Below are 27,998 nucleotides of genomic sequence, written 5' to 3' on the forward strand. Positions count from 1 at the left end.
CGAATGCTTTTTCCAAAGAGGTAAATCCTATGTATGTGTCTTTTCCTCTCTTCAGTCTTTCTTCCATTAACAACCGCAACGTCTTAACTGCCTCTCCGGTGCCTTCACCTTCCCAAAAGCCAAACTGATCGTCATCTAACACATTTCTATTTCCTTTTCCATTCTGTCGTATATTATTCTTGTCAGTAACTTGGATCCATGAGCTGTTAAGCGGATTTTGCGGTAATTCTTGCACTTGTCAGGTCTTGCAGTATTCTGCATTGTGTGAATGGTATTTTTCCGCAAGTCAGATGGTATATCGCCAGACTCATACAGTCTACACGCCATCGTGAAGTACAAACCCTGATGGAGTGTTAACAATCCCTTCTGCCTTATTTGGTCCTATGTCTTCCAAAGCCTTTTAAATTGTACTAGTGGATCCACTATATCTTCTGTATCTCCTTGTATCTGTTTCTTCTTGTATCACATCAGACAAGTCTTCCCCCTCAGAGAGGGCTTCAATGTATTCTTTCCACCTATCAGTTTTCTCTTCTGCATCTAAAAGTAGAATTCCCATTGCACTCTTAATGGTACCACCTTCACTTTCAATTTTAGCGAAGGTTATTTTAATTTCTCTCTATGCTGAGTCAGTCGTTCCGACAATCATTTCATTTTCCATTTCTTCATAATTCTCATCCAGCCATTCCGCCTTTGCTTTCTTGCACTTTCGAATCATTTCATTCCTAAGCGGCTTTTATTTCTGTATTCCTGAGTTTCCCGGAACGTTTTTGTACTTCCATCTCTCATCGATTAGCTGAAGTATTTCTTCTGTTAGCCATGGTTTCTTCGCAATTACCTTCTTTATACCTATGTTCTTTTTTCGAATTTCTGTGACTACCCTTTTTAGAGACGTCCATTCCGATTCAACTGAAGTACCTACTGAGCTGTTCCTTATCGCAATATCTATACCATTAAAGGACTTCAAGCGTACCTCTGCATTCCTTAGTACTTCCGTATCTCACTTCTTTGCGTGCTGATCCTTACTGACAAGTCTCTTATACTTTAACCTACTCTTCATCACTACTAAATTGTGTTCTGAGTCTACATCTGCTCTTGTGTGTGTGTATCTGTTTTCGCAATCTCTACCCGGCCATGATGTACTCTAACTGAAATATTTCCGTATCTCCCGGCATTTCCCAGTATACGACTTCTTATCGTGATTCTTGAACATAGTAATCGCTATTAATAGCAGAAATTTATTGCGGAACTCAGTTATTCTTTGTTCTTTCCCATTCCTTCTACCAAGCCCATATTCTCCCGTAACCCTTTCTTGTACTCCTTCCCTTACAGTCGAATTCCAATCCCCCATGACTACTAGATTTTCATATCACTAAACGTACTACGTTCTATTATTATCGGTGTTGGTTCGCTGTTGGTCATCATGAGAAGAACCCTGTCACTGAACTGCTCACAGTAACACACTCTCTGCCCTGCCTTCCTATTCAAAACGAATCCTACTCCCTTTATTCCATTTTCTGCTGTTGTTGATATTTTACCCTATACTCATCTGAGCACAAATCCATGTCTTCTCTCGATTTCATTTCGCTGACTTCTCTATTGAGCCTTAGCATTTACGTTTTCAGATTTCTAGCTTTCCTATCACACACCCCCACTCTTAGAACGTTATCCTTTTGTTGGTTATTCATTCTTCATGATCACCTCCCTCTCTGCAGTCCCATCCCGGAGATTCGAATGGGGGACTATTCTGCCATTGGTTGTATGTCTTGTGGATGCACAGTATGTGTCTTTCCTGCAGTGGTTTCCCTTGCCTTCAGCATTCTCATGGCATTGACCATTGCCGATTCTTCTGTCTTTCCCACCCCAAAGGTAAGACGGTGCCCTGAACCTTTGTCCACTCCTCCGCCATCTTTGACAAGGCCTTTGGAAGAATGAGGGTGACTTCTTATGCCAAAAATCGACGGCCCCCAATGGTGACGATTTTTATTCAAAATTTAAGGTATGACGGGTTTAGAATCCAGGACCGAGGACTTTTTGTCTAATAGTCAAAGACGCTACCCCCTTTCTCCCTAACAACTTTTTACTTCTTTTATTTCTCTACTTTGTTAGATATTTTATCATCATATTCCTAAAATTACCTAACACTACAAAAAATGAGAAGCTAATGCCACGGCCACGACGAAATCCCAAAAGGAAAGCTCCACCACTTAAGCCGCTGGCCCTTATCAAAGACCCCAATAACTTCTATCGAAAAGAAGAAAACAGGAAAGGAGTATACAAGTAAGATACCTTGATAACAATATTTATTTATTTATTTATTGTTTATTGTTTTCTTTATCATGAATGACTCCATCCCGTCGCACCAGCACGTCCTCGCATGAACTGGCGATCGCCTTCGACATCAGCGGGAAAGAATATCCCGCATGTTGGTGACACATCAGTAGATCATCGAGGCACGTCTTCTCAGAAATGTGTATGAATAACCGTTGAGAGGATCGAATCTGTAAAATGGAAGAAGGGACATGTCATCTGCTCCTTGCATGGATGATCCAGCTGCAAGAGGGGTTGTGGTAAGCGCTCTGGAGAAAGTTCGGAAAATATTGCTGGTCCTTTGGGTCCGTGACAGCTGCAGAACGTCGGTCGTTAAGGTATTGCCAGAACTAAAGGGCTGATTTATCACCGCTACCACCACTACCAAACGAGTAGTGGACTACGTGGCCGCTAATCCAAGTCACTGCGTGTGTCTGCCGGCCAGGGTGGCCGAGCGGTTCTAGGCGCTACAGTTTGGAACCGCGCGACTGCTACGGTCGCAGGTTCGAATCGTGGCTCGGGAATGGATGTGTGTGATGTCCGTAGGTTAGTTAGGTTTAAGTAGTTCTAAGTTCTAGGGGACCGATGACCTCAGAAGTTAAGTCCCATAGTGCTCAGAGCCATTTGAACCGCGTGTATCTTTGTCCATGGAAAATAGTCCAAGTCTGGGAAGAGAATCATTTCTCTGGTGATGCTGTCAGGAGTCGTGTGTATGATGGAGCCACCATCTGAAGGACGAATAGCGAAACATTACTCCACTCGACGCACACACGTCGATGGCCTTCGTCATCTTGCACGCCACGCGGGGGTACATAATGGTGACGGCGCCATACGGATCAGGTAAAGACGCGAGTTGCAGACCTGGTTCCTTTTAACCGTCACATACCAGGGGGATTGGACGACCGACGCAAGGGTAGGGGTGTGCACTGCTCGCCACAAGGCATTCCACGGGTGAAGGGGTTGTTTTTCTTCAGTCACATTCGCCAGAAGCCGCTATTGCAGTAAGGCATACACTATCTTGGTTTTGGGTAAACGTGGAGAGAGAAGCACGCCCCTAATGTAGCTATATTCAAGAACGAAATGGCTCAAGTAGGAAAAGGGTACTGGGACATCCGTCAGCGGCACTGGGGCAATGCGTAAGCTCAGGGTAAAAGCCCTCATGAGTAAGCCAGTGAGGGAGGCATGTCGGAGTGCGTCGCCACATCTTGACATATGTCCTTACAGAGAGGGCTGTTGCTCGATGGTGGTCGTGACAGATACTGAGATCTCTTTGTCCTTCTGGAGGGTGAGGGACTGATAGGTGACTTAAAATAACAGGCCGTGATTCACAAAGAAAACCAACGCAGCCAACAAGCGTCTGGCCATTGACGGCAGGATGGGGAAAATCTGGGCCACGTGAGGGATTTGCGACGCGACGTAAACATTAGCAAAACGGGTCCAAAGGAGTCCACGGTCCGGAGTCGATGGTCACTGTTCTTTGCTCGGATATGGCTTAATAAGCGTCTACTATTAAGGGCCACTGATCGCCAAAAGTCGGTTGTAAAATCAACATCGTACCACTTAGCAGATCCGCACGGGAGCGACGCTTTGACTGGGCAGCAAAAAAGCCTACAGGCAAAGATGCGCGACATTTACGAACATTAAGGACGCTGCCCAAAACATCACCTTAGGACTTCACCCACTCAAGCGCTGCCTCAAGATTGTTGCCGTTGCACAGGTGGAGGACCAGGTCGTCCGCATATGCGTGCGAGAAAAAGTTTGTTCTCCAAGAGTCATCCGGTGAAGCATTGGTGGAGACCTTAAAGGAACGATTCCATGGCGAGAGCGTATAGGATCATAGAAAGAGGGCACCATTGCCGCGCCGATCTTGTACCAGGATGGGCTTCTTAAGACGACCAGTGTACGGGATCCTAGATGACGCGCATTATGACCTCTAGGAAGGTGTCTGGGAATCCCATATTCCACATCACTGCTGTCAGATAGGAATGATCAACCCTATCATGTGAAGGGAGGCCAGGACCCCTGTGATATGCAGCGTCCGCGCAAGTGCGGTCATGTCATGGTATCGACATAACGTAGTCCGAATGTTGTGATGGCCTCCTAAAGAAGGCTGACACCACATATTGGGCGACCCTCCTAAGGCGTGCTGCCAAAAGCCAAGTAAAGATCTTCGTATCACAGCTCAGGAGCGATAGGGGGCGACAGTCACTGACGTAGGTTCGACAGTTTGGTTTATGGACATGAGCGAGCAGTTCTTCGAGCAAGACACCAGGAAGCAGTACTTCAGGGGTCGATAGCGGTCGCACGGTTCCAGACTGTAGCGCCTAGAACCGCTCGACCACTGCGGCAGGCCGCTCCTTAATTAAAGAGCTTCAGTGCATAATTCTTCTGTTGTTACCTTTTCTTATGGGAATGGGTATTCACTCAAACCTTGTTCTCACCCTTCTATTTGTCCACCGCCTCCTCCCCGCTTTCTGTCCATCTTCTCCTCCCTGTTTCTTCACCTCCTTGTCTATCATGCCCCTGACCACATCCTCGTTTCCTCTGTTATATCCAACTCGTTCCTTCTGCTCATCTCATCTTCTGCCTCACTGACTTTGAGCCTGGTTTATTGTTACTGCCAACGAAACCTTTACCGAGAATTGAGGTCGCTTAAAATAAGTGGTTTTATCGGTTGGCACCATTGGTATGCAAGGTATGAGAGACCTCTCCTGCTGCTAGACCAGTGAAGATAGTAGCTTCAGTGACAGTATTTCGCCTAGTTTTAATATACAAATGGAGAGGATTACCACATTTCGAACGACTCAGATTCTGTACGATTTTCTAATCATCAAGAATATATGTAGCTTATGTCCATCTGAACGCTTGTTAGAATATCGTGAAAAAATTTGGAAACACATCGGTTAACGAGTTGTGACATAGTCACGTAAAGGTTTTCAGAATCAAAGAACATATTTGCTTTATTATAATTACACTCTTGGTTTACTATGTTTATTTGTAATCAGCTGCACAACCTATCCATGCCTGGATCCGTTCCTGGATTACACATATCACGCCATTACAAGAGGTGGTGCAGTCAACATCATTAGCCATTTTAATTTCGTCAAACAAATAAAACTACGCTATTATGTAAAGAGCACCATCATGATTTTAAAGAAGCACGTTCCGTATACTCGAGTATACAGAAACTTATTTCATATTTTATAAAAAGAAATATAGAATACAAAATGGAAATCATAATGCTTACGAATTGTGCTTACACCTCATATAATAAATTTAATGTTAAAGGGGACTTCGTTAAAACAAACACCTTTGTTAGAAGATTACATAATCTCTTTACTTAATCGAAACAGTCTAACTACAGAAAGAATTGAAGGTCATCCATAACAGTTCTATAAGTCCCTTAAAATTCTCGAACGCCGTTGACTCCGCCTCACTTTCCGCATTCGATTTCCTTCGCACGCATAGATATACTACGAGCTTACCAAATTCCAACCCCTCCTCACTCATATCGAACACCTGCGCATTTCGAATACTATCAGCAAACTAAATTCCAACAAACCCACTTTCTCCCTTCTGAACAGCAACCCTGTTATGCTGCAACACTTTCACGAACACATCCCTCCGTTCGTACGCCTACACATACTCCATATCCTACCTCAACACAAGTTCAACCGACTCCCTTTCCCAGACAATGAGATCCACCCCGATATTTATCCTTCCTACCAACTTTAACCCTTCCCCACCTACCCCACTTCAGATCAGGGCTCCTCTCTACCTTTCAGTCACTATCCAACCCTATCCCTTTCCTCTTCTATGGCTACCCTCCCCACACATCTTTATTGCTCCCCTCCCTCTGTCTTCCTCAACGCCTGTATTCCCATCATCCACTTCACCTGCTACCTGTCATTTACATAGTTTTTCCGTCCAACAGATGCCTGTCTCTGCACGCACACCCCTCAAACTCTATGAAACATATTCTCTCCTTCCACAATGCTTCTCACCCAACGCAGGTCCCACGGACTTTAAGTGAAAACGCATGATCCAGTTCCTTTTTCGTAAAACAATATCACAACACTGCAGCCGTAGTCCTGAAAGAACTGTGACAGAATCCCGAACAAGAGGGGACTGGCGTAATAGGACATGCATTGATAATATGAAAGAGCTCATTGCTAATGGCTAAGCACTAACCGAAGGCTAGATAAAACCTGAAAGAAAAGAAAGAATGATTGCTGCGCTCTATCATCTGAAATACTAAAATTGTGTTTTTTAAAATTGCATATATTTTTCGTCCTTTTAGCTGCTCGACATTCATTTTTTTTATTTAAAGCGAAAACAGTCGTCATATTTTTTGTGTCACCTTTGTTACATCTTTAAGAAAACTCTTAGTATTGCACCACGACTGTCCATCCCCTGCCCATATGGGACGTGGGGAATGAAATAACAATAAAGTAAAAAATACAGTTAACCAGTGGAGACGTAGTCAAATGTGTCCAGTCCACGTGCGGGACACGCCCCCAAACGAGAAGCTCCCAATAGACCACAGGCATAACAGTAAAACAGAATATAAATTTCATTGGACGGCACAGCATCAATGCCACACGTCATCCACACAACAACCATAATTAGAAAGTATCAATATGTTAACATAGGTATTATAGAAATATACAGTCTAAAAAGATATAGCAACATATATATATTTTAAAAAATGTAGCCTATGTCCGTTGGAAGGTTTATCAGAGTATCTCGTAAAAATTTGAAGTAAATCGGTTAAGATCTTTTCGAGATGTTTCGTAAAAATGTTAATCAGCGACCTGTCTATATGGAGTAATACTCAATGCTAATTCGATATACCGTTTCATTAATTCTAGCAGACTGTACAACGTTTCTGTTGTCTCGGTCGCACATCTCCCGTAATGAATTTGATAATAAAGACCAGGAAGCACGCGAAGACGTATGTCATTTATCCCTCGCTCCACATTCGAAAGGAAAAGAATGACCGTAACGTTCGTACGAACTACCCGTGAGCGCATACCGTACTTTATACATGTATAGTATTAACGTCGATTTTCATCTAAAACTATAAATGTTCGCTCTATTACTTTGTTTATTTATATTTCGTGCAAACACGGTAAGTACATAAATAGGATCACCGTAGAAACGATACTGAAATAATTCAGACTCTGGTGTATTACTGAGACTGTATGATTAGCGACTGCTGAAGTTACATGGTTTAACAGCAAAACGTTTCCTTCTAATAATTATTTTCCCGTTAGCTTTATTATTCACGAAGAATTTGTTCGGTTTCCTTCTTAGGGTGGAACAAGGACTGGCTGTAGCCATGTTGAAGTGACAATCCCCTCGTTCATGTAAGGCACAGCAGAGAAAAAGTGAAAAAGTTAAAGCGCAATATGTACAGCAATCCGAACATCATTCCTCATGCAGTCCATCGTATTTGTGTTAATTACCGCTTATCTGACATCGTTAACAGTGCAGGTGGTACTGTACTGAAGAGAAAGCTCATTATGTTCCAAAAATACTTCAGATATAATACGTCATTCTTCGTTATTCAAATTTTTCTCGGTAGTCTAGTACAAGCTACAAAAAATATGAAAACACTTCAAGAAATGTACGCTTGCCCGCGAAAGGCAAAGGTCCCGAGTTCGAGTCTCGGTCGGTCACACAGTTTTAATCTGCCAGGAAGTTTCATATCAGCGCACACTCCGCTGCAGAGTGAATATCTCATTCTGGATAATTACTGATGCTAGCCAAACCCACAGGCTTCGCTGTGGTGTCTGACCACAGCTCCAGTGCAAAGCCCTCAAGTGTCAGTCGTGGTCAACACAGTGTTCTGTGGAGTTGCCAGTTCATTGTCTTGGAGACTGTGGGCAAATTGTTGGTGTCTTATTGTGCGAGCTTCCGTAGTTAAGATAGCCCATGTATTTGATGTTTCAAGAGGCACCATATCGAAGATTTTTACTGCTTACAGGGAAAGCGGAAAAACAGCATCCTCAAAGTCACGACGCCGACGAAAGTGTGTGTTGAGTGATCGAGACGGGCGATCATTTAAGAGGATTGTGAAGAAAAATAAGAGGACGACAGTTGCAAAAGTCATTGCAGAGCTGAATGTCGCACTCGCGAACACTCCTATCATTGGAACAACACGAAGGTAGCTCCAGAAACAGGGAAGTGAACGGTGAGCTATAATTCCAAAACCACTCATCACTAATTCAACAGCCGGTAACAGGAAAAAATGGTGCCAAAGTCATTAAACCTGGATTATGGAGCAATGGAAGACTGTTATTTGGTCGGATGAGTTTTATTTCACACTGGTGCCAAGTTCTGGCCAAGTTTACGTCCAAAGAATGATACATGGCGGGGATTCGGTAATAATTTTGGTAGCCGGCTAGTGGTATTCCTAATGGGCCCCACTGTCACTCGCCGGCCGATGTGACCGAGCGGTTATAGGTGTTTCAGTTCGAACCGCGCTGCTGCTTCGGTCGCAGGTTCGAATCCTACCTCGGGCATGGATGTGTGTGATGCCCTTAGGTTAGTTAGGTTTAAGTAGTTCTAAGTCTAGGGGATTTATGACCTCAGATGTAAAGTCCCGTAGTGCTCAGAGCCATTTGAACCCACTTTTACTCAACAAGATCTCAGAACTGTCAAGGATCATTTAAGCTGATCAGAACCACCCCACGGCACAATGTTTTCTAGCGACCTGGCCTATTCCGGGTCGCTGCACTTCAAGATGGACGAGAGAAATGGTGATGGAGAGGGTAGATTCACGCCAGGAGCATGCAGGTAAAGATTAACAATACTGACAGCCTTATACAGCGCTCCGGAGGTCTCAGCGCTGCACTATATGTGTGCAAATGAAGACGACTGCAGAATGCGGTGACGTCCCGATCTCGCCTCTGACATACATTGTCTGGGTCGCAGGGAGTTGCAGCGCGGCCCACCTAAGCTCTCGCATTTTGTGGGCTATGCGCCCCTTCGCGTACTCGTTGTCTCCGTGTAGAGCACCTGGATGCGACAGCCGACACTACATGTCCTGATGCCGAGCAGCAGTCCCCTGGTCATTTCCCAAGCGCTAGACCAGGACGGTGGCCGATGACTTCTAGATGGCTGGAAGGCAGCATGGGTGCTTCTCCGCCGTCTGGATCACAAACAGCTTGCAGTTCATCGTCCGAAGTCCCTCAGAGGTAGGAGGCTGGCCGGACACCAGCTTTCCTCATCGATGAAGTTTCTCCAATTCCCACAGATGTGATGAGTCTCATGCTGGAGCTCGATGAGTCAACCAGCGTTCAGGTTGCCAGGTAACTTTGAGCCTCTAAGCTCGTTTATTTGTACCCATACAATTGCACTTCTGACATAGTCCTAATGGAAGGAGGGTACAAGTAGGTTTACAATATACTTGTTCTCTCAGCTTTTCCTACCTTGTTCTGTCCCGAGCATGGGTTGCTAGACTCGGTTAAATTTGGAATGTTTGAGTTTCACAGTATCACACAAGAGCTTCAAGTTAGCTTATATTTCGTCTCATTGCGGCGTTAGCAGTTCTGTGCCTCTCTGCTGTGACCGATGCCACAAACCCTGCCTGTCTGTAGTGTTTTAACATAATGTCAATAATACTGCCCATTGGATTTCTTGATTAGCGCTTTGGCCATGCTGACCTATTTTACCTGCCCAAGGGTGGAAAAAGCTTTAAAAAAGTTACAATTCGCATGGTGAACTTTTTTGTGGTGCAACATGGCGCCTGTCTTTCGAACCTTCCAAGACTAATCTTCCCATATAGTAAAATCCAGTTGTGTCGTGAGCCCAATGACACAACACTATTATCATCAACTCTCCGTAACTTGTATCGTGGTGGCCCAAGTCTCCTGTTGCCCTCCAAGTCCAGGCTAATAACGAACAGGTGCGCCCAAGTGTGTAGAAGAAAGCTCTGTTCCACGTCACTCACTATGCCCATTAAGCAGAATTCCACCTGTGCAATAACTCGTGCAGTGTTGCGGTCTATTGGGGTTGCTTTCCAACGGTCGAAGCATTCCCATTTAACATCCGCTCCTCCCGACAGTGTTTCCCATAGCCCTTTCCCGACAGTCTGTTGCCCGGTGGCCCACTTCCCCACCTGACTGACGCTCTTGTTCCCTTCAGTGTTTCTATCTGTGGTCTTTACCCCCCAACACCTTTAACATTTGACCTCCGAAGCTTGTAGATGGTGATCTACCCGTTGCTTCGTGGCAAGATTTATCTGCTACAATTGTGCTGCATTTCTAAGCGTTGCTGTTAAACCACTAGGATTCTCAATGCGAAGTTTGTTCCACATACCTGATGCTGTGTAGAAAGAAGACAGCGCCCCTGTTCAGACAACTCGCATTTCCCAGGGCTGGTTTTGTGAGCATGAGGAGAACTTGTCGTATCTCCCTTGGTCACCAGTTATGGTATCTCAAAGTTATTGTGCTCTTGTGCTCTACTTTGGAAAGAAGGGTGCGTGATTGCTGTCCACCTCCATCACATTTACCTGTAGTTGGCAGGAATAACTGTATCAGATTCCCTTGAAAAAACCATACAGGATATGTATTTATCCAGTCCGCTGCGAATGGAAGCTGTTTTGAATGTCAAAGGTTTCCTACAACGTATTGGGCGTGGTAACGTGTTCTTGGTGTGTCCATATTTCTACCCACCCTCTGTATATCATGTTTGAAACCACATGCGAATCATGAAAAGCTGTCGCATTGTTCTACGCGCACTTCCATCACCCATGTAAGGTTAATGCAGCGTTTATTAATCACCAGGAGATCACAAAAAATTACAGTTCTTGAAATTGTACACCAGCTGAAACTGGAAATGAGGGTCGGGAATCTCTGCACTGTTCGTAATAAGACAGTGAACAATGAAGCGATAAGATCTAAGAAGAAAGTGAAAGCACAGTGTGCTAAGCAATGGCGGAGAAACTCCTTTAACAATAAGAAATTATGAAGAAAAAACAAGCGCGTGGGTTTTCCTCCTAATGTTGAGCAGTAACGTGATGTAATCACTGGAGGGAAACAGTCGGTTACTTCCCTCCGCCTGTGTTATTTATCCTTCTCCAGATAATTACAGCAGTAAAAAGTTCCAGTCGCCACGGTAGTAGCAGTTAGCACATGGCGTTGATTTCAAAACACTGTAAGGTTTAATATTAACACAGGTCAGCAACAACTAGAACTACTGGGGAATACATGTAACTCACTGAAGTCTCACTTCCCGTGACTGAAATGTTTTGCAGAAAAAAACTTGACAAATTTTATTGATGTCTTGCAAGACATGTTGAGAAGTGTAGTAAGTACAACTACAGATTGAGAGTAAACCGAATAGTCGAAACTTATCAGGAACAGCGCATATGAGGCTAGTTATAAACTGAACATCGACGTTGTTAACAACGAAGTACACGAAGAGATGGAATTCTCCTAGCTAGGAAGCAATATACAACATGACGGACGAAGCGAGAAGGGTGTAAAATGCAGCTCAGCGCACATAAAGAGGGAATTCCTGTCCAAAAAGAAGTCTGTCATTATTGAAACATAAGCGTTAATTTACGGAGAAAATGACTGAGAATGAACATTTGTGGCACAGCCTTGTATGGAAGTGAAAAATGGTCCATGGGACAACGGGAACATCTGCGAATAGAAGAGTTTGTTATGGGGTGCTACAGAATGATGTAGAAAATATGTAGAATTGATGCAAAATGAGGTTCTCTGCGGGGCAGGCTAGGAGAGTGACATTTGTGAAACAATAGAAGGGACCAGAAGACGGGACATGTGTTAAGAACTTGAGTGAGGTGTAGAAGGGTAAAACTGTAGGAGAAGATGAACACTGTAATACATCCAACATGTAAGAGAGTACGTTAGATGGAAATGTCGCTCTGAGATGAAGACGTAGAGAATAATTCGTGATGGGTCGCATCAGACCATTTGGAAGACTGATGACAAACGTCTATTCACTACACCACTAACATCTATATCAACTCGTCTCACAATGCAACGTGTTTCGAATAAGCATTTTCTTCCTCGATGGTTCTCAAGGGCTGTGGATGGTCGGGCTAAAACTCATTTAGATGCGTGTCAAAGACAAGCGACGAAGTGTGAACGCGTCGTACTAATTTACCTGACATTGTCGGGAGGGAGAGCGATCGCTTTACCAGTGTAAAAAAATCCTACAAATTAGAAATTTTATTGCACAGATCGCAGGTGACACATATCCTGATTACTAGTTTCAGCAAAGTTATATTTCCACCTTCTTATCATCGGATAAGATGACAATATGACATTTATGAAACTATGTAGCAATCAGGATATGTGTAAACTGTCATCTGGGCAATAAAACTATTTTGGAAGCTTTTTTCCATTATACTACGTAAGTAGAACTGTTTCGTTAAAATACCATGACCAGAACTTTTTGAAAAAAGTTATTTACGTGAAGCTCTATAAACTTGGGACAGCAGTACTTCCTCTCTTCTTATTGGAGTTAAAATACGTATACTCCAGATGCCAACGTAGGTACTTGGCCTGCTATTTGCTGTTTAGTCACATAGGAAATATTTCTCTCGAGTTTTTGTACTTAAGTCAAACTAGAGAGGATGCAACTGAAATCTACGCTCGTCCGACGAGATTTAGGTTAAACTGCTTAAGGAAATTGAAGGTACAAACCCTTCAAAAAGGGGCGAGTCATTTCCTTCCCTATCCATCTCTCGTTATCCCGTAATCGACGAAACATTAAAATCTCATCTTCTTTTCAACATTCCATGCCACAGCGTAACGTTTCTTCAAGCCATTCGATACATCGTCGCTGATACTCGTTACTGATTATAATGATATACGCGAGCAAATTTTGCGCTTTCTTATGCTCAGCAATGTAGAAATCTGTTGGCGAGAAATATGCCATTAGGAGTTCTACTTTGTTAGCTTCCTCGGAACTGTTATAAAGTGTGTATCATATGGAGTTACTGAATTTGATGTCCACCGAACGTACGAAATGTTCTGAGACTAGTTGTAATCCTTGCTTGCAAACGACGTCAGCGCAGTAACTACAGTGGCGACTTGAAATAACAATTGTAAACAGATGTTCATTCTAGATCTAAGGACATCACACAACACCCAGCCATCACGAGGCAGAGGAAATCCCTGATCCTGCCGGGAATCGAACCCGGGAACCCGGGCGTGGGAAGCGAGAACGCTACCGCACGACTACGAGATGCGGGCCAAGAAATATTAGAGAATTTTCTGAAGAAGAGAAATGTGTTTGTGAAGTTTGTCCCGCACATATTAATTCCTGAACCAAAACAATGACTTGTGGACGCCTGCCGCGATTTGATTGAGATGCAAAACACGGATAATTCTTTCCTGGAAATCATTACGAGTGACGAAACGTGGTGTTAACAATACGAACATACCACAAAACGACAAAGTGCAGAAATTCACTTGAAGGGTCAAAGCTTTGACGACATAATCGTCTTTCAAGCCAGTGTGACGCGCGAATTGAATGACACCCGAAAGACTGACTTCTACGACAGTTTCATGTGGTTGTATGAGCGTTGCACACAACTGGGTGGAGACAATGTAGAACACCTGAAGCTTCACAACCAACATTTTAACGTTCCTCTGTTGTTTAGTAATCCAGTCTTAAAACGTTTTAGACTGCCGTGGTATTCTTGTGCAGTGTAACGTTGTGTTTGTGTTTCTGTGAGTAGCACGGAGTAAAAGGAAAGGAGAGGATTATATCCGGTGGCGGAACATTACCCACTCCTCACAAACAGTATCAAGAAGACCAAAGTGCTTAATCTCTCCGTCCTAAATACTGTTCACCACATTGTATGTCATGTGAGTTCAACCAGTAGACAGCCGGAATGTGTAGCAAACAGTGTAGTGATCAGAAAGATGTCTTATAAAGCTGCGAGATTAAGAGTTCAACGACCCGTTCGCAGCACAGGCTCATACTCCGATCGCTAGCTTACTTCTAAACGGTGGGGGTAAGAAATTGGTGTCACGAATCAATTCGTCACCACTTCAGCGACCTGCAACAGGCATTTTCAGTCGCTCCGTATAGAACAATTCAGAGAAATTAAAAAGTGGTTCGAGTGTAAGCTCCCGTATTTCTTGTCAGGTTCTATAAAATCTTCTTGCGACGGAGTCATGTGCAATATACACCAGTGTTTGTTTTGGTTCACATAACACAACTCGTTGAGGTCAGGAGGTCTGTAAAATTAAAATAGGAAGGAAGGCAGAATGGAAGGAATATTGGACTTTTTCGTTGACAACGAGATGCCAAGCTCACATGAGAAGGGGTTGGAAAACAGTCACGTTCTTTTGAATGGAACCACCACGACAATTGTGGTTAGTGATCTGAATAAAATACGGAAAATGAATTGGTTATCCAGGCTGGTATTCCTTCTGGGTATGTGTTCAACTTCCAAAGCATTGCACAAGCTAGCTTGGACGGGCACTCCCTGATGGTGAGGCAATGAGCGTTTCTGAACGGGCTGGTGTACTACCGAAGGGGCGTTCCCAGCATTCGACTACAGTGATTAGGGGAGCTGAAATTGGAATGAAGGAATGGGATTTCACCTCTGTCCTTCCTATGTTTGCTAGTTTCCGCTATAAATCTGTTACACACTGCAGAGAAATGGTACTGGGAAAGGAGGTGACGTGTCGCAGTAGACACATCCTAGGAGCGACAACTTACAGTGGATAGGTAGCGCGTGACCTTTACGCACCTGCTCGCGGGTCGTTGCTGCCACAACGCGGGTCAGGTATCTGATCGGCGCTTCCAGCCAGACACTCCTGCTACCTGCTGCCTGCCATCTCCAGTCCTTGAAGCGTATCCGCTTCCGCAGGATTTCGCATTTCGGCACTGTTGCACCCGGCATTAGTGAACCGTGATTAATCTCGACGGAGAGCAATTGCCTCCCGCTGTTCCCTGCGATGAAGCGTGACGTCAATCCTCTCCCGAAATGAGGCGCTTCAGCAAGCAGTTCCTGCAGTTGCAGAAATCGTCAAAGCGGAATTACACATTATGCTACACGTTACCACATGCCGTGTGCGACGTGACACATTGCTATAAAGTTATTGCTTAGAAAATTATGTCACCTAATGTGGCTCACTACAAGTTACCTGTATTTGTACCATCAACCGTCATCAATTCCATTAAAGGAACTTCAGAATAACGCATCATGTCTTCACTTACGGTAGCACCAGCTGTGGTCTTGATCAAGTGACGGAAGAAAAACAAAAACAAGTATTCAAACTGCTTGGAGAAGAGATTTATTGGATCCTAAAAAGCTCACAATGTAATTTTTACGAAATTGGTGGCTGATGGTAGAGCTTTGTTAAATTAAATTACATGACGAATTAGGCGTTTAGTTACTGCTGCGCAACATCATGCGAATTATAAGAATATCAGACACTAGGTTTGTTTATAAATAAATCTTCTGCTACCAGTCACGATTTAATTTATTTGCTTTTCACACGACGCCTTCCGGGAAATGATTCCCATTTTCAAGTGTGTTCTTCTGTGTGTATTGTACCATTTCTGTGTGGTGTTGTCGATATGTGAGAGTCTGCTTCATTTCGTTGACTAAGTTTTCTAGTGGTCCATCTGTGCACTGTCTCTCACACACACAACTTTCCTTGCTGTGTACTTTAAACATCGATGTTGAAACTAGATACTTAGATGTTAAATAGCAGAATTTAAAGAACGCACACATATGGACGAAGGTTTATTAATAGCCATACAGTGAAGACAAGAATGAAATGCAAGAAGATACAGAAAAACGAGAATACAATAAAGTGCATGCTGCAAAGTATGGACAGAATTAGGCGAAGCTGAAATTGTCGAAAGCAGTTCCATGTGAAACGAGTAAAATCAAGAGTAGCAGAGCGCAGTTTAATAAATACAGTGAAAGTAGTGGCAGATTCAGTGAACAACTCTGGAAATACTCAACATAATGAAGCATTAGGAAAATATCAGAATTCTAACCATTCGGTCGGGAAAAGCTACAGGATTGATTCGGATTGGAATTAACAAACGGTGCACACAAGTTAAGGAAGAAGGTACTAAACAAATGGTTCAAATGGCTCTGAGCACTATGAGACTTAACTTCTGAGGTCATCAGGCCGCTAGAACTTACAACTACTTTAACCTAACTAACCAATGGACATCACACACATCCATGCCCGAGGCAGGATTCGAACCTGCGACCGCAACGTCGTTTGCAACAGCATGGACTATCAGCTCGGAGACCATGGCTGTGGATACAGGAGCGCCTGCGATGGTGTACTCAACGACGAACCTGTGTGCACGAATGGCAAAACGTTATTTTTCGGATGAATTCAGGTTCTGTTTACAGCATCATAATGGTCGCATCCGTGTTTGGCGACATCGTGGTGAACGCACATCGGAAGCGTGTATTCGTCATTGCCATACTGGCGTATCACCCGGCGTGATGGTATGGGGTGCCATGGTTACACGTCCCGGTCACCTCTTGTTCGCATTGTCTGTACATTGAACAGCGGACGTTATATTTCATATGTATGGCCCTACCCTTCACTCGATCCCTGCAAAACCCTACATTTCAGCAGGATAATGCACGAGCACATGTTTCAGGTCCTGTACGGGCCATTCTGGATACAGAAAATGTTCGACTGCTGCCCTGGCCAGCACATTCTCCAGATCTCTCACCAATTGAAAACGTCTGGTCAATGGTGGCCAAGCAACTGGCTCGTCACAATACGCCAGTCACTACTCTTGATGAACTGTGGTATCGTGTTGAAGCTGCATGGGCAGCTGTACATGTATATACTATCCAATCTCTGTTTGACTCAATGCCCAGGCGTATCAAGGCCACCTTTCGGCCAGAGGTGGTTGTTCTGGGTATTGATTTCTCAGGATCTATGCACCCAAATTGCGTGAAAAAGTAATCACAAGTCAATTCTAGTGTAATATATTTGTCCAGTGAATTCCCGTTTATCATCTCCATTTCTTCTTGGTGTAGCAATTTTTAGTGGCCAGCGGTGTATGTACTGTACACGAGGAAAACGTCTGCTGTCTGAAGTGCTACTAGGTTGAAGTTGACGAGACTCTAAATCATATGAATTGCCATTACCCCAAGTTTGAAGAGCGCATTTTTTTTTTGTTGGCTGTTCTGTCAAAGTTTAAGAAACTTAATAGAACTATTAGGTCTTGTGAGAAACAAACATAATGTTTTAAACCGAACTATATATTAGTATTAAACATCCACCTGGGTTTAGTGAAACAGTTCAACTATTTTTTTAAATATTCGTCCTTCCCTTTAACGAAGGTAACTTGCTTATCTACTTAAATGTATAGTATGTTTGGTTCAAATAGTTTGTAAGCAAGATCCCTATACTAAAAAAAACGGTTTCAGACTGAAACGTTCTTACGGAGTGAATGGTAGAGCTGTTAATATCACATACATGTAAGATTTCTTAGCCCTAAAGTTTCTGCAACTGCAAAAGTACCTCTTGGAGTTTACATGTGACGGAGAGATTGCCCTAAACCAGTGCAACAATCATACAGAATGTAATGGTTTATATGCTTTGTATTATCAACAAATTAGGTATTCCACTGATGAATTCTTCTCGCGTTATCAGCCGAGTGGTGGCGTCGTCTTGTTGCAACGTTTCAATGAATTTCGTACCCATCATCTTCTTCGCCAGAAGATGATGGGTTAGGATACATTACCAGAATATGTATGGAAAGGAAGAAGTCAGCACAGGTAATATCTTTTATGTCTTATTTTCGGTAATCTGCATTGTGGCATATTGTTCTAAGACCACGCTGTCGTGTTGGTCTTTCCCAATGTCTCGTGTGAATGAATGTTTCCTGCTACACCTTGCAGCCCGTGCTGGGCAGACAAAACCATGGAAGCTTTGTATGCAGATAAATGGAAAGTCCCAAACACAAAGTAGCCACTGTGAGGTCATGGCTTTCTCTGGGCTTCTCCATAGAGTGATGCAAATACGCACTGGTTGCCGGATCTTGAAGAAAACGATGAAGAAAAAAATGTGATTTACTGGTATTTAGAAGACTTCCGCTACACTGACGCAGTTACTTTGTAGAAATATTTATTTATCACGAAATAATACTTTATCGCTGATTTAAACCCGAACTATATTTTAATGGATATGGTTTGGCTCTTAATATATTTTGCATTAGGTGCTGCACGTTCCGGTATAATTGCTATGCAGAAAATCAGTTTTCCATGTTATGTAGAAGTAGATCCGTGATTTAGGGGCTACGTTTTTTACAAGTAATGGAAATATGGTGGGACGCGTGTTCGAACCAAGGCACTGCTTAAATTTTGAACAAAAATAACCAGCAACAGGGGCTGAAGACTTTCAGTATGAGAAGTCACCCTTGTTATCGGGTGGGAAGTTGCTATTCAAAAGTGGAAAAATCTGCAATGATGAAAGGCATAACGATGCATAATGTATATCCACAGAAAATGTGGCAGGAGAGGACCACCCAGGGCGATGTAACCTTGAGATAAAGACTGACCACCCAACGAAAGGGTAACAGACTACGAGTCGGAGAGTAGAATGTCAGAAATCTTAATGTGCCAGAGAAGCCAGAAAATCTAAAAAACAGGAAATAAAGACTCGGATAGAAGCAGAGAGGATCACTGAAGTGAAATGGAAACATACGGACTTCTGCTCCGACGAATATGGAGTAATATCCTCAGCAGCTGAAAATGGTAAATGAGAGAAGCGTTCGGTATAATAAGAAAGTTGGGGCAGGAATCCCTTCCCAGTAGTTTATAATGGAAGCAAGATTGAAGAAAAATCGAGAGACGTACATAGAATTTGTCGACATGGAAAAAGCGTTCGACAGTGGAAAATCGTGCCAGATGTTCGAAATCGTGGGGAAAATAGGCGTAAGCTATAGGGAAAGAGGGTAATATGCAATATGTTCAATAACTAAGAGGGAATAATAAAACCAAGAACGAAGCACAATGATTAAAAAGGGTTTAAGACAGGGTTGTTGTTCAATATATACAAGGAGAAAGCTATGACGGAAGTAAATTAAAGGTTGAAGAGTGGGATATCGACATTAAGATTCGTTGATTATATCGCTAACCTCAGTGAAAGTGAAGAGGAATTACAGGATCTACTGAATGGAAGAACAGTTTGTAATGAGTACAGGATATGGATTGACAGTAAATTGAACAAAAACTAAAGTAATGAGAAGTCCCAGGAGTGAGAACAGCAAGGAATTTAACATCATAATTACTGAAACTTCCTGGCAGATTAAAACTGTGTGCCGGACCGAGACTCGAACTCGGGACATCTGCCTTCGCGTGCAATTGCTCTACCATCTGAACTACCCAAGCACGACTCACTACCAGTCCTCACAGCTTTACTTCCGCCAGTACCTCGTTTGGACGGTAGGTTTAATCTGCCAGGAAGTTTCATATCAGCGCACACTGCGCTGCAGAGCGAAAATATCGTTCTGGATTATGATTACTGATTGCGAAGTAGATGAAATTAAGGCATTCTGCTAATTAGGCAACAAAACAGCGCATGACGGAGGAGCAACGAAAATATATAAAGTAAACTAGTACTGGTAGAAAAGGCATTCTTGGCCTAGAGAAGTTTACTAGTATCATATATAAGTCTTCATCTGAGTGGAAGAACCTGAGAGTGTGCATAGCATTGTACGGCAGTGAGAAATAGACTTTGGGAAAACCGAAATAGAAGAGAATAGAATCATTTCAAACGTTGTGCTACAGACGAATCAGGAGCTTTTGTGCAGAATCGGAGAGAAAAGGGATTTATGGAAAACACTTGTAAGAAGAAGGGACAGGATGACAGTACACCTTTTAAGATATTAGAGAATATCTTTCATGGTACTAGATGGAGCTGTAGTGGGTAAAAATAGTATAGGAAGACAGAGATTGGGAAATATCCACCAACTAATTGAGGACGTAGGTCGCAAGTGCTACTTTGACATGGTAAGATCAGCACAGGAGAGGAATTCGTTGCGAGCCCCATCAGACCCGTCAGAGGACTGATTACACAAAAACAAAAGGAAAAGGGTGTATTACACGGAATGTGTTACTGTGAACAGTTCACAGGATTATTCTCATCGGAGTTAGCAGCAAATCAACGCTAGGTAACAAGCCAATGCCACAACCAGAAGGTAATGAGATAAATTATGTGAGGCAACGAACTGATAATTCAGTTTGTAAATGGATATGACAATCTCATAGTCATGGTTGATTTAAAAGAATTAGCAGGGGAATGAACAGAAGACAAAGTTAATGGACAATATAGGTTTGATAATAGGAATGAGAGAGGAGAAAGGCTAACTGAATACTGCAATAAATTTCAGCTACTAATAGCGAATAAACTATTCCAAAGTCGCTGCAGGAGGAGGTATATTTGATAAAGGACAGGAGATATGGGAAGACGCCATCGGGATTTCTTTATGCCTTCAGACATTCCGAACTCTAATACTGGATTTTAAGAGTTACCCAGGAACTTGGATCACAATTGAGTAATGAAAAACTGAGGGTTAAGAGTGTTTCCCAACACAATCAATGTGGAGAAAAGCGGGACACTGAACAAACGAGGCTTGTTTAAATGCATTGAAGTTCTCTGAGCCCGTAGCTAATGTGATAGTAAATAACGAAGTAGGCAGTTCAGTTGAAGTGGAAAGGATATTTCTATAAGGGTCAATCACAGAAGAAGGACAGACAAAGATATTTTCAAGAAATATAAGTGCTAAGGAATTTTGTGTAACGGAGTTAACATAGTTCCAGTGGGTATCCATCGTCGGCTGTGCGTGCACACGCAGATGACTTTGGGGAACCTCGATGTTACGATTTAACACCGTCTGCCCTGGTATGGTAGGTGGTGTCCAAGAATTAGTCAGGTTGCCAGGAACTGTGTCTGCTACACTTTGACAGCAGCTTCGATGGTAGTTCCTCCCGTCACTGACAGTGCATGCTGTGTTGGTTGCCGGAGCCGTAGTTGCTGACTATACAGCGCTCGGCTCACTGGCAGCAACCATGTCATTGAGGCCTCTCATATACTGCAATTCAGCTTCTGTATTAAAATGGATGAAGATTGTTGCACACAGGGATGTTTCCTTAAAAACTTGTGACGCGGTTCCAGTCAACACTGTCCCTAGAGCCCACGTCCAGGCAACGAAGCGTCTCCTTATTATGACCTACGAACAGGCGATTCCTCCACCGCCTTCGGGACACGGCCCGATCGCGAATCACATTACTCTCAATTTCAGACCCCATTGCAGCTGTATCTAATTTTGGGTACAGAAAAATCTCGCCCAAATTCAAATTTCATCTAAATATGCACAAGAAACTATCGCTTCAAAAAAGGGCAAGTAAAGCTGAGACTGTGCTGGAAGAAGCATTCAACCGCTACAGAGACTAGAGCAGCTACTTCTAAAGGAGAAGTAGAAGACGAAGACGTTAAAGCTAATGAAAAGAGTGTACTTACGAAAACAGAACTTGGAGATACTGGAGAAGAAGCAGAAGAGGATAAAAATGATTATGATGATAAATATTGGGATTCTAGTGATGATAATGAAGATAAACGTAACAATGCAGAAGAAGAAAATGAAGAAGAACGAGAGAACGGCTATGATTAGGACATTCACAACTGGAAGGTTGTCTCCGGTGAATCGCCAGCTAGTCTCTAGTACTCATATATCAGCTGAATTAGTGGAGCGATTAATTTCTGGTATCTTCTAAACTGGTCGTCAATAATTCATATGATTATGAAATGAAACCTAATGAAGAGTAAGTTCGAGGAGCACTGATTATTGTTTGAAATTTAGGATGGCTGCAGAAAGTAACGTAAAATAATTGCAGAATGGTATGTTGCAAAAAGAACATTAAGTCTTAAATAAAAAAATAAAATGCTTAAATGAATAATGATGAATTTACTCCATTGGCCGGAAGCTTCCTCAATTGCCTATTCAAGCAGAACTATGTAAGATAAAGATACTGGAGGAAACCTGTCTCAACAGCTCCGTCTTCCAAGAGATTTTTGTTGGACAAACGCAGTTTGACGTATCAACAAAAAGTCTGCTTGTGCAAGGTATTCTGATCATTTAAGCATGGAAATGTGGCCAAATGTGTTATAAGCATGGAAATGTGTATGGATGAATGGTGAACAAGCCGAAATTTCTTTTTGTGAGCATGTCGTCAGTGCGATTGTCATTCGAATGACTTTGTTTATTCCACAAACTCTCATCGACAAGTGAACTTGAAGCTGCAAGTCAGATCAGCGGTAATGCTCATGGGTGTTTTACAATGTAACAAAACTAATTTTTAAGTATTTTGATGAATTTAATGTGTGGCACCAAAATCGAATTATTTCATCTACTAACCCATAATTTATTTCAGTCGGTTCAAAAAGCCAAACAATGTGTATTTTAATAAGCAATACTGTCAATTTAGATGTGTAAATGTTTGATACGAGAGTCCTTTGTGCTTGAAAAGTGTGGTACAGGTATGAAACTTTGGTGATCAACACGTGCTACTTAATGTGCAACTTCATTTGTGTGGCCACACAAATGAATAATTTAATGTCACCTTGTCAACTGAAGAATTACAATTTTTTCACCTGGCCAATATGTAAGAAATGTGTATTCATTTTAAATATTATAGAATCGTTAATGTATGACAACAGTGCCACGTCTATTTTGTGCTCAAAATCGTATATTTTTGAGAAATAATACAATTTAATTTTAGTTGCGAAGTTTGAATTGTTATTCACAATGTGAGATCTGTAATTATACTTGCATATTATGATTATCATACTACATGTGTTTTGTACTCGATAAATATTATTTTGTTGTCAAGGACTTCTTTCGAGATATCGACTTTCATATCTTTATTGTTGCGTGATTTTTTCTGGCTACATTTCATCGCCGTCTTGTTCCAGCACCACCTCTCGTCATATTGTGTTGGACATTAACATAGCAGAAGTTCACCTAATGTATAATAAGATTAAGTGATACGTTATATTAAAGTAAAACAGTACACCTTCTCCACTCCTACCTAAAACTGTTTTTTATCGGTTTGTTTGTCTTCTGGCTACGTTGTCTTTCAGTGTATGTTTCACATCATGTATTTTGATTAGAATTTGGCGTTATTTAGTAGCTGATTATAGAAAATATAGTGTACAACTTTCAAAAAGGCCTTAGTATCTTAGTTCCGACTGGTAAACGTTGCAACATTTCTCAGAAGTTCGTATTGCACTTAGCGTCTACTATGCCAGGTTCACATACAAATAAAATCCCATATTAGGCTGTTAATGACCTTGATTACATTTTCTGATGTAGGAGATGACGCATATCTCAGCACCCCCCTACTTTTCCTCAAAATGGTGCTCGCTAAGCGTAAGCATTACTGAAAAACTGTGATGACAAGTTTTTTTCTATTAACTACGAATAACACAGATGGAGATGACAATCTTTAAGTATTTTACACCTGGAGATACCAGTGAAACACTTAACAAGCATCACAGCACAATTTAGTTGCGGAAAATATTTTGTTTGAGTGCAAAACATTGCGATACTTTACGTAAACATCACATTTCTTTGAGTTGCTCCCTTTTGTTGTAAACATTTTGGACTGCGGAAAGTACATTGTTACACTAAAGAAACACAATAGTACAATTGTGATAGAGAAAAGGATCTGTTATGACAGATAGAACAGCCACTAGAGGAAATTAGTTTTAGTCATGTATAATCTTGTTAGCAGGCCTGGTAGTTCTTATAAGGGGAGTAAACACCATCATATGTTGACTGATCACTCTGCAGGATACGGAGGTGCTGTGTAACCGTCCGAGATAGCTTTATCAACAGCTCACAGAATTCAAAAGGTGCCTCATTGTGGGTGTCTGGCTGGGCGAATAGAGGAATATCTAGATTTGTGGGGTATCTGGATACGATAGTGGCCCGATATCGGATCCATGAGAACGTGACAGCAGGCATACTCGTCAAAGTTCCAGTTGATCTTGTTTGACTACTACGAGCGAGGTTCACTATATTGCACAGCAAGCACATCACAGTCCCTTTTCTTATTACATATTCGTGTAGTACGTAAAGAAATATGAATGTTTTAGTTGGACCAATCTTTTCACTTTGTGATAGATGGCGCTGTAATAGTCACAAACATAAGGCTCACACTTTTAGACGAACAGTTGAAAACAGGTAGGTTTTTTAAATTAAAATACAGAACGTAGGTACGTTTGAGCATTTTATTTCGGTTGTTCCAGTGTGATACATGTACCTTTGTGAACTTATAGTTTCTGAGAACGCATGCTGTTACAGCGTGATTACCTGTAAAAACCACATTAATGCAATAAAAACTCAAAATGATGTCCGTCAACCTCAATGCATTTGGCAATACGTGCAACGACATTCCTCTCAACAGCGAGTAGTTCGCCTTCCGTAGTGTTCGCACATGCATTGACAATGCACTGACGCACGTTGTCAGGCGTTGTCGGTGGATCACGATAGCAAATATCCTTCAACTTTCCCCACAGAAATAAATTCGGTGACGTTAGATCCGATGAACGTGTGGGCCATGGTATGGTGTTTCGACGACCAATCCACCTTCACGAAATATGCTATTCAATACCGTGTCAACCGCACGCGAGCTATGTGCCGGACATTAATCATGTTGGAAGTACATCGCCATTCTGTCACGCAGTGAAACATCTTGTAGTAGCATCGGTAGAACATTACGTAGGAAATCAGCATACATTGCACCATTTAGATTGCCATCGATAAATTGGGGGCAATTATCCTTCCTCCCATAATGCCGCATCATACTTTAACCCGCCAAGGTCGCTGATGTTCCACTTGTCGCAGCCATCGTGGATTCTCGGTTGCCTATTACTGCTTGTTATGTCGGTTTACGTTACAGCTGTTGGTGAATGAGGCTTCGTCGCTAAATAGAGTGCGTGCAAAAAATCTGTTATCGTCCCGTAATTTCTCTTGTGCCCAGTGGCAGAAACTGTACATGCCATTCAAAGTCGTCGCCATGCAATTCCTGGTGCACAGAAATATGGTGCGGGTGCAATCGATGTTGATGTAACATTCTCAACACCGACGTTTTTGATATTCCCGATTCTAGCGCAATTTGTCTGCTACTGATGTGCGGATTTGTCACGACAGCAGCTAAAACACCTACTTGGGCATCATCATTTGTTGCAGGTCGTGGTTGACGTTTCACAGGTGGCTGGACTCTTCTTGTTTCCTTAAATAAGGTAACGGTCCGGACACTCGGATGATGTCGTCCAGGATACCGAGCAGCATACATAGCACACGCCCGTTGGGCATTTTGCTCACAATAGCCATACATCAACACGATATCGTCCTTTTCCGCAATTGTTAAACGGTCCATTTTAACGCGGGTAATGTATCACGCAGCAAATACCGTCCGCACTGGAGGAATGTTACGTGATACCACGTACTTATACGTTTGTGACTATCATAGCGCCATCTATCACAAAGCGAAAAAAGTGGTCCAACTAAAACATTCATATTTCTTTACGTACTACACGAATATATATAATAAAAATGGAGGTTCCTATTTAAAAAAAACGAAGTTGATATCCGTTTGATCTATGGCAGCGCCATCTAGCGAGTCAACCGTAGGGCCACCAGGTTTCCCCCTTCAAGCTAGACAGGTTTCGTTCTTTGTAGTTTTCTCGTTTGACGCTTATTTCGTGAGCTACTTGGCCCGCTCACGATCAATGGACCACCGTGTATATGTATATATATATGCACACACCACGAAGGAACTATCGGAAATCGGTAGATGTGATGTACAGAGAACTATTTGATTATAGTTTCAGAAAACTTGAATGAATTATTCCTGTGAAAGAGCGTCACATATGGCTCTGAGCACTATGGGACTTAACATCAGTGGTCATCAGTCCCCTAGAACTTAGAACTACTTAAACCTAACTAACCTAAGGACCTCACACACATCCACGTCCGAGGCAGGATTCGAACCTGCGACCGTGGCAGTCCCGCAGTTCCGGACTGCGCGCCTAGAGCCACTAGACCACCGCGGCCGGCAGAGCGTCACAAATTGAGCAAGTCAGTAGTGCCTTGGAAGCAGTTATTCTGTTTGGCCTTGACTGACAGATTTGTTGGACGTCCTCCTGAGGGAGGTCGTGTTAAATTTTGTGCAGTTTGTACACCAGACTGTCAAACTCCCAAGATGGTTGGAGGGCCCTGCCATTAATGTTCCAATGTTCCCAACTAAAGAAAAATCCAGCGCACTTGCTGACGAAGGTAGGGTTAGGCAAGTACGAAGACAAACAGTAGAAACTCTCGCTGAGTGCGGGCGGGCAGTATCTTGCTGAAATGTAAGTCCAGGATATGTTGCCATGAATGGCGACAAAATGGGTCGTACAATATAGTCAAACATACCGTTGTGCTGTAAGGGTGCCGCGTATGATCTTCAGTGATGAGTCTCAGTTCGAACTGACACTCGATGACCAGCTCAGTTTGTGAAGATCTTCCTCTTGAATAAATCGTCTATGTTTCTGGTACTGTAATCATTTGGCCTGCCGCGGTGGCCGAGCGGTCCTAGGCGCTTCAGTCCGGAACCACGCGGCTGCTACGGTCACAGGTTCGAGTCCTGCCTAGGGCGTGGAGACCTCCGATGTTAGGTCCCATAGTGCCCAGAGCCATTTGAACCATTTTGAGATGATTTGTTTGCCAGTACTTGTACGAAGTCTACCGATTTCCGTCCCATTCGGATAGTTCATTCGTGTTGCGTCGTTATGTCTTCTATTTTTATTTTTTATTTCTCTGATTTTTGCCTATGTTCTGGTGCTTCATTTGAGTGAAGAAGGGCAGTGCCTTCTCGCACTTCACACTCGTGACTCGTAACTCAAGCGTACGAACGCTCGCACTAGAGACCTGTAAGTGAACAGCAGCCACACTGTCCTTGGAGAGCACGTGACTGAGGCGCGCTGTTTACTGTTCGCAGACGCGGAGCAGCGGCCGGCCGGCGGACATGAGCGCAGGGGGCGCCCGCCCGCTGGGGCGCCGCAGGTAACGCCGGCATGGCGGCCACGCGGCCGCGGACGCTGATGTGGGTGCGGGCGAGGCGCCGGGCCCCCTACATCGCCCTGGCGTCGCTCCTGGTGCTGCTGGTGGCTCCAGGCGCCGCCCAGCGCCGGCCGCTCAACGCCACACTGGCGATCCTCAGGGGCGACTCGCCGCTCGCCTCTGGCGTTGAAAACTACCTGCAAGTTCCACAGGTGGGTACCGTTCGTCCTAACCCAGTGAAGCTGTGTGTTCAATGACTGAATCTACGAGTGTCACTCCAAAGCAATTGCACACAACTTTTTTTTTTAATCCATCTTTTACTCTACATGTTTGAAAGTTTTACAGTTTGTAGATACATTCTTTAGGAACAATATTTTCATTAATCAAAATATCTACGGGTGTACTGCCAGTCTACAGTGTCCAACGGGCACAATATTTCGGCGATCATACATGTCGCCATAATCAGGTGAACTGACGGACTGAGCTGTGAACGTGCCGGCACGGAGATCCGTACGCTATGGCTGCTCACAAGGGAACATCCCCATCGCAAACCCCCCCCCCCCCCCCCCCCCCCTCAGATTTACTTATAAGTT

At 43.1% G+C, this 27,998-nt stretch overlaps 1 protein-coding gene across 2 annotated transcripts in view; it reads left to right on the top strand.

The window, feature by feature from the left end:
• The window catches only part of LOC126312349 (phospholipase B1, membrane-associated-like), a 226,390-nt gene that overhangs the window by 23,770 nt on the left and 174,622 nt on the right, over positions 1 to 27,998 (top strand). For both annotated transcript variants that reach the window (XM_049992240.1, XM_049992241.1), the window contains exon 2: positions 27,344 to 27,617. In XM_049992240.1, the coding sequence (XP_049848197.1) occupies positions 27,420 to 27,617 (198 nt within the window). In that variant the 5' untranslated portion in view covers positions 27,344 to 27,419. The remainder of the gene's footprint in view (positions 1 to 27,343; positions 27,618 to 27,998) is intronic.

Source organism: Schistocerca gregaria, chromosome 1, assembly GCF_023897955.1.
Source record: "Schistocerca gregaria isolate iqSchGreg1 chromosome 1, iqSchGreg1.2, whole genome shotgun sequence".
NCBI classification, from domain to species: domain Eukaryota; kingdom Metazoa; phylum Arthropoda; class Insecta; order Orthoptera; family Acrididae; genus Schistocerca; species Schistocerca gregaria.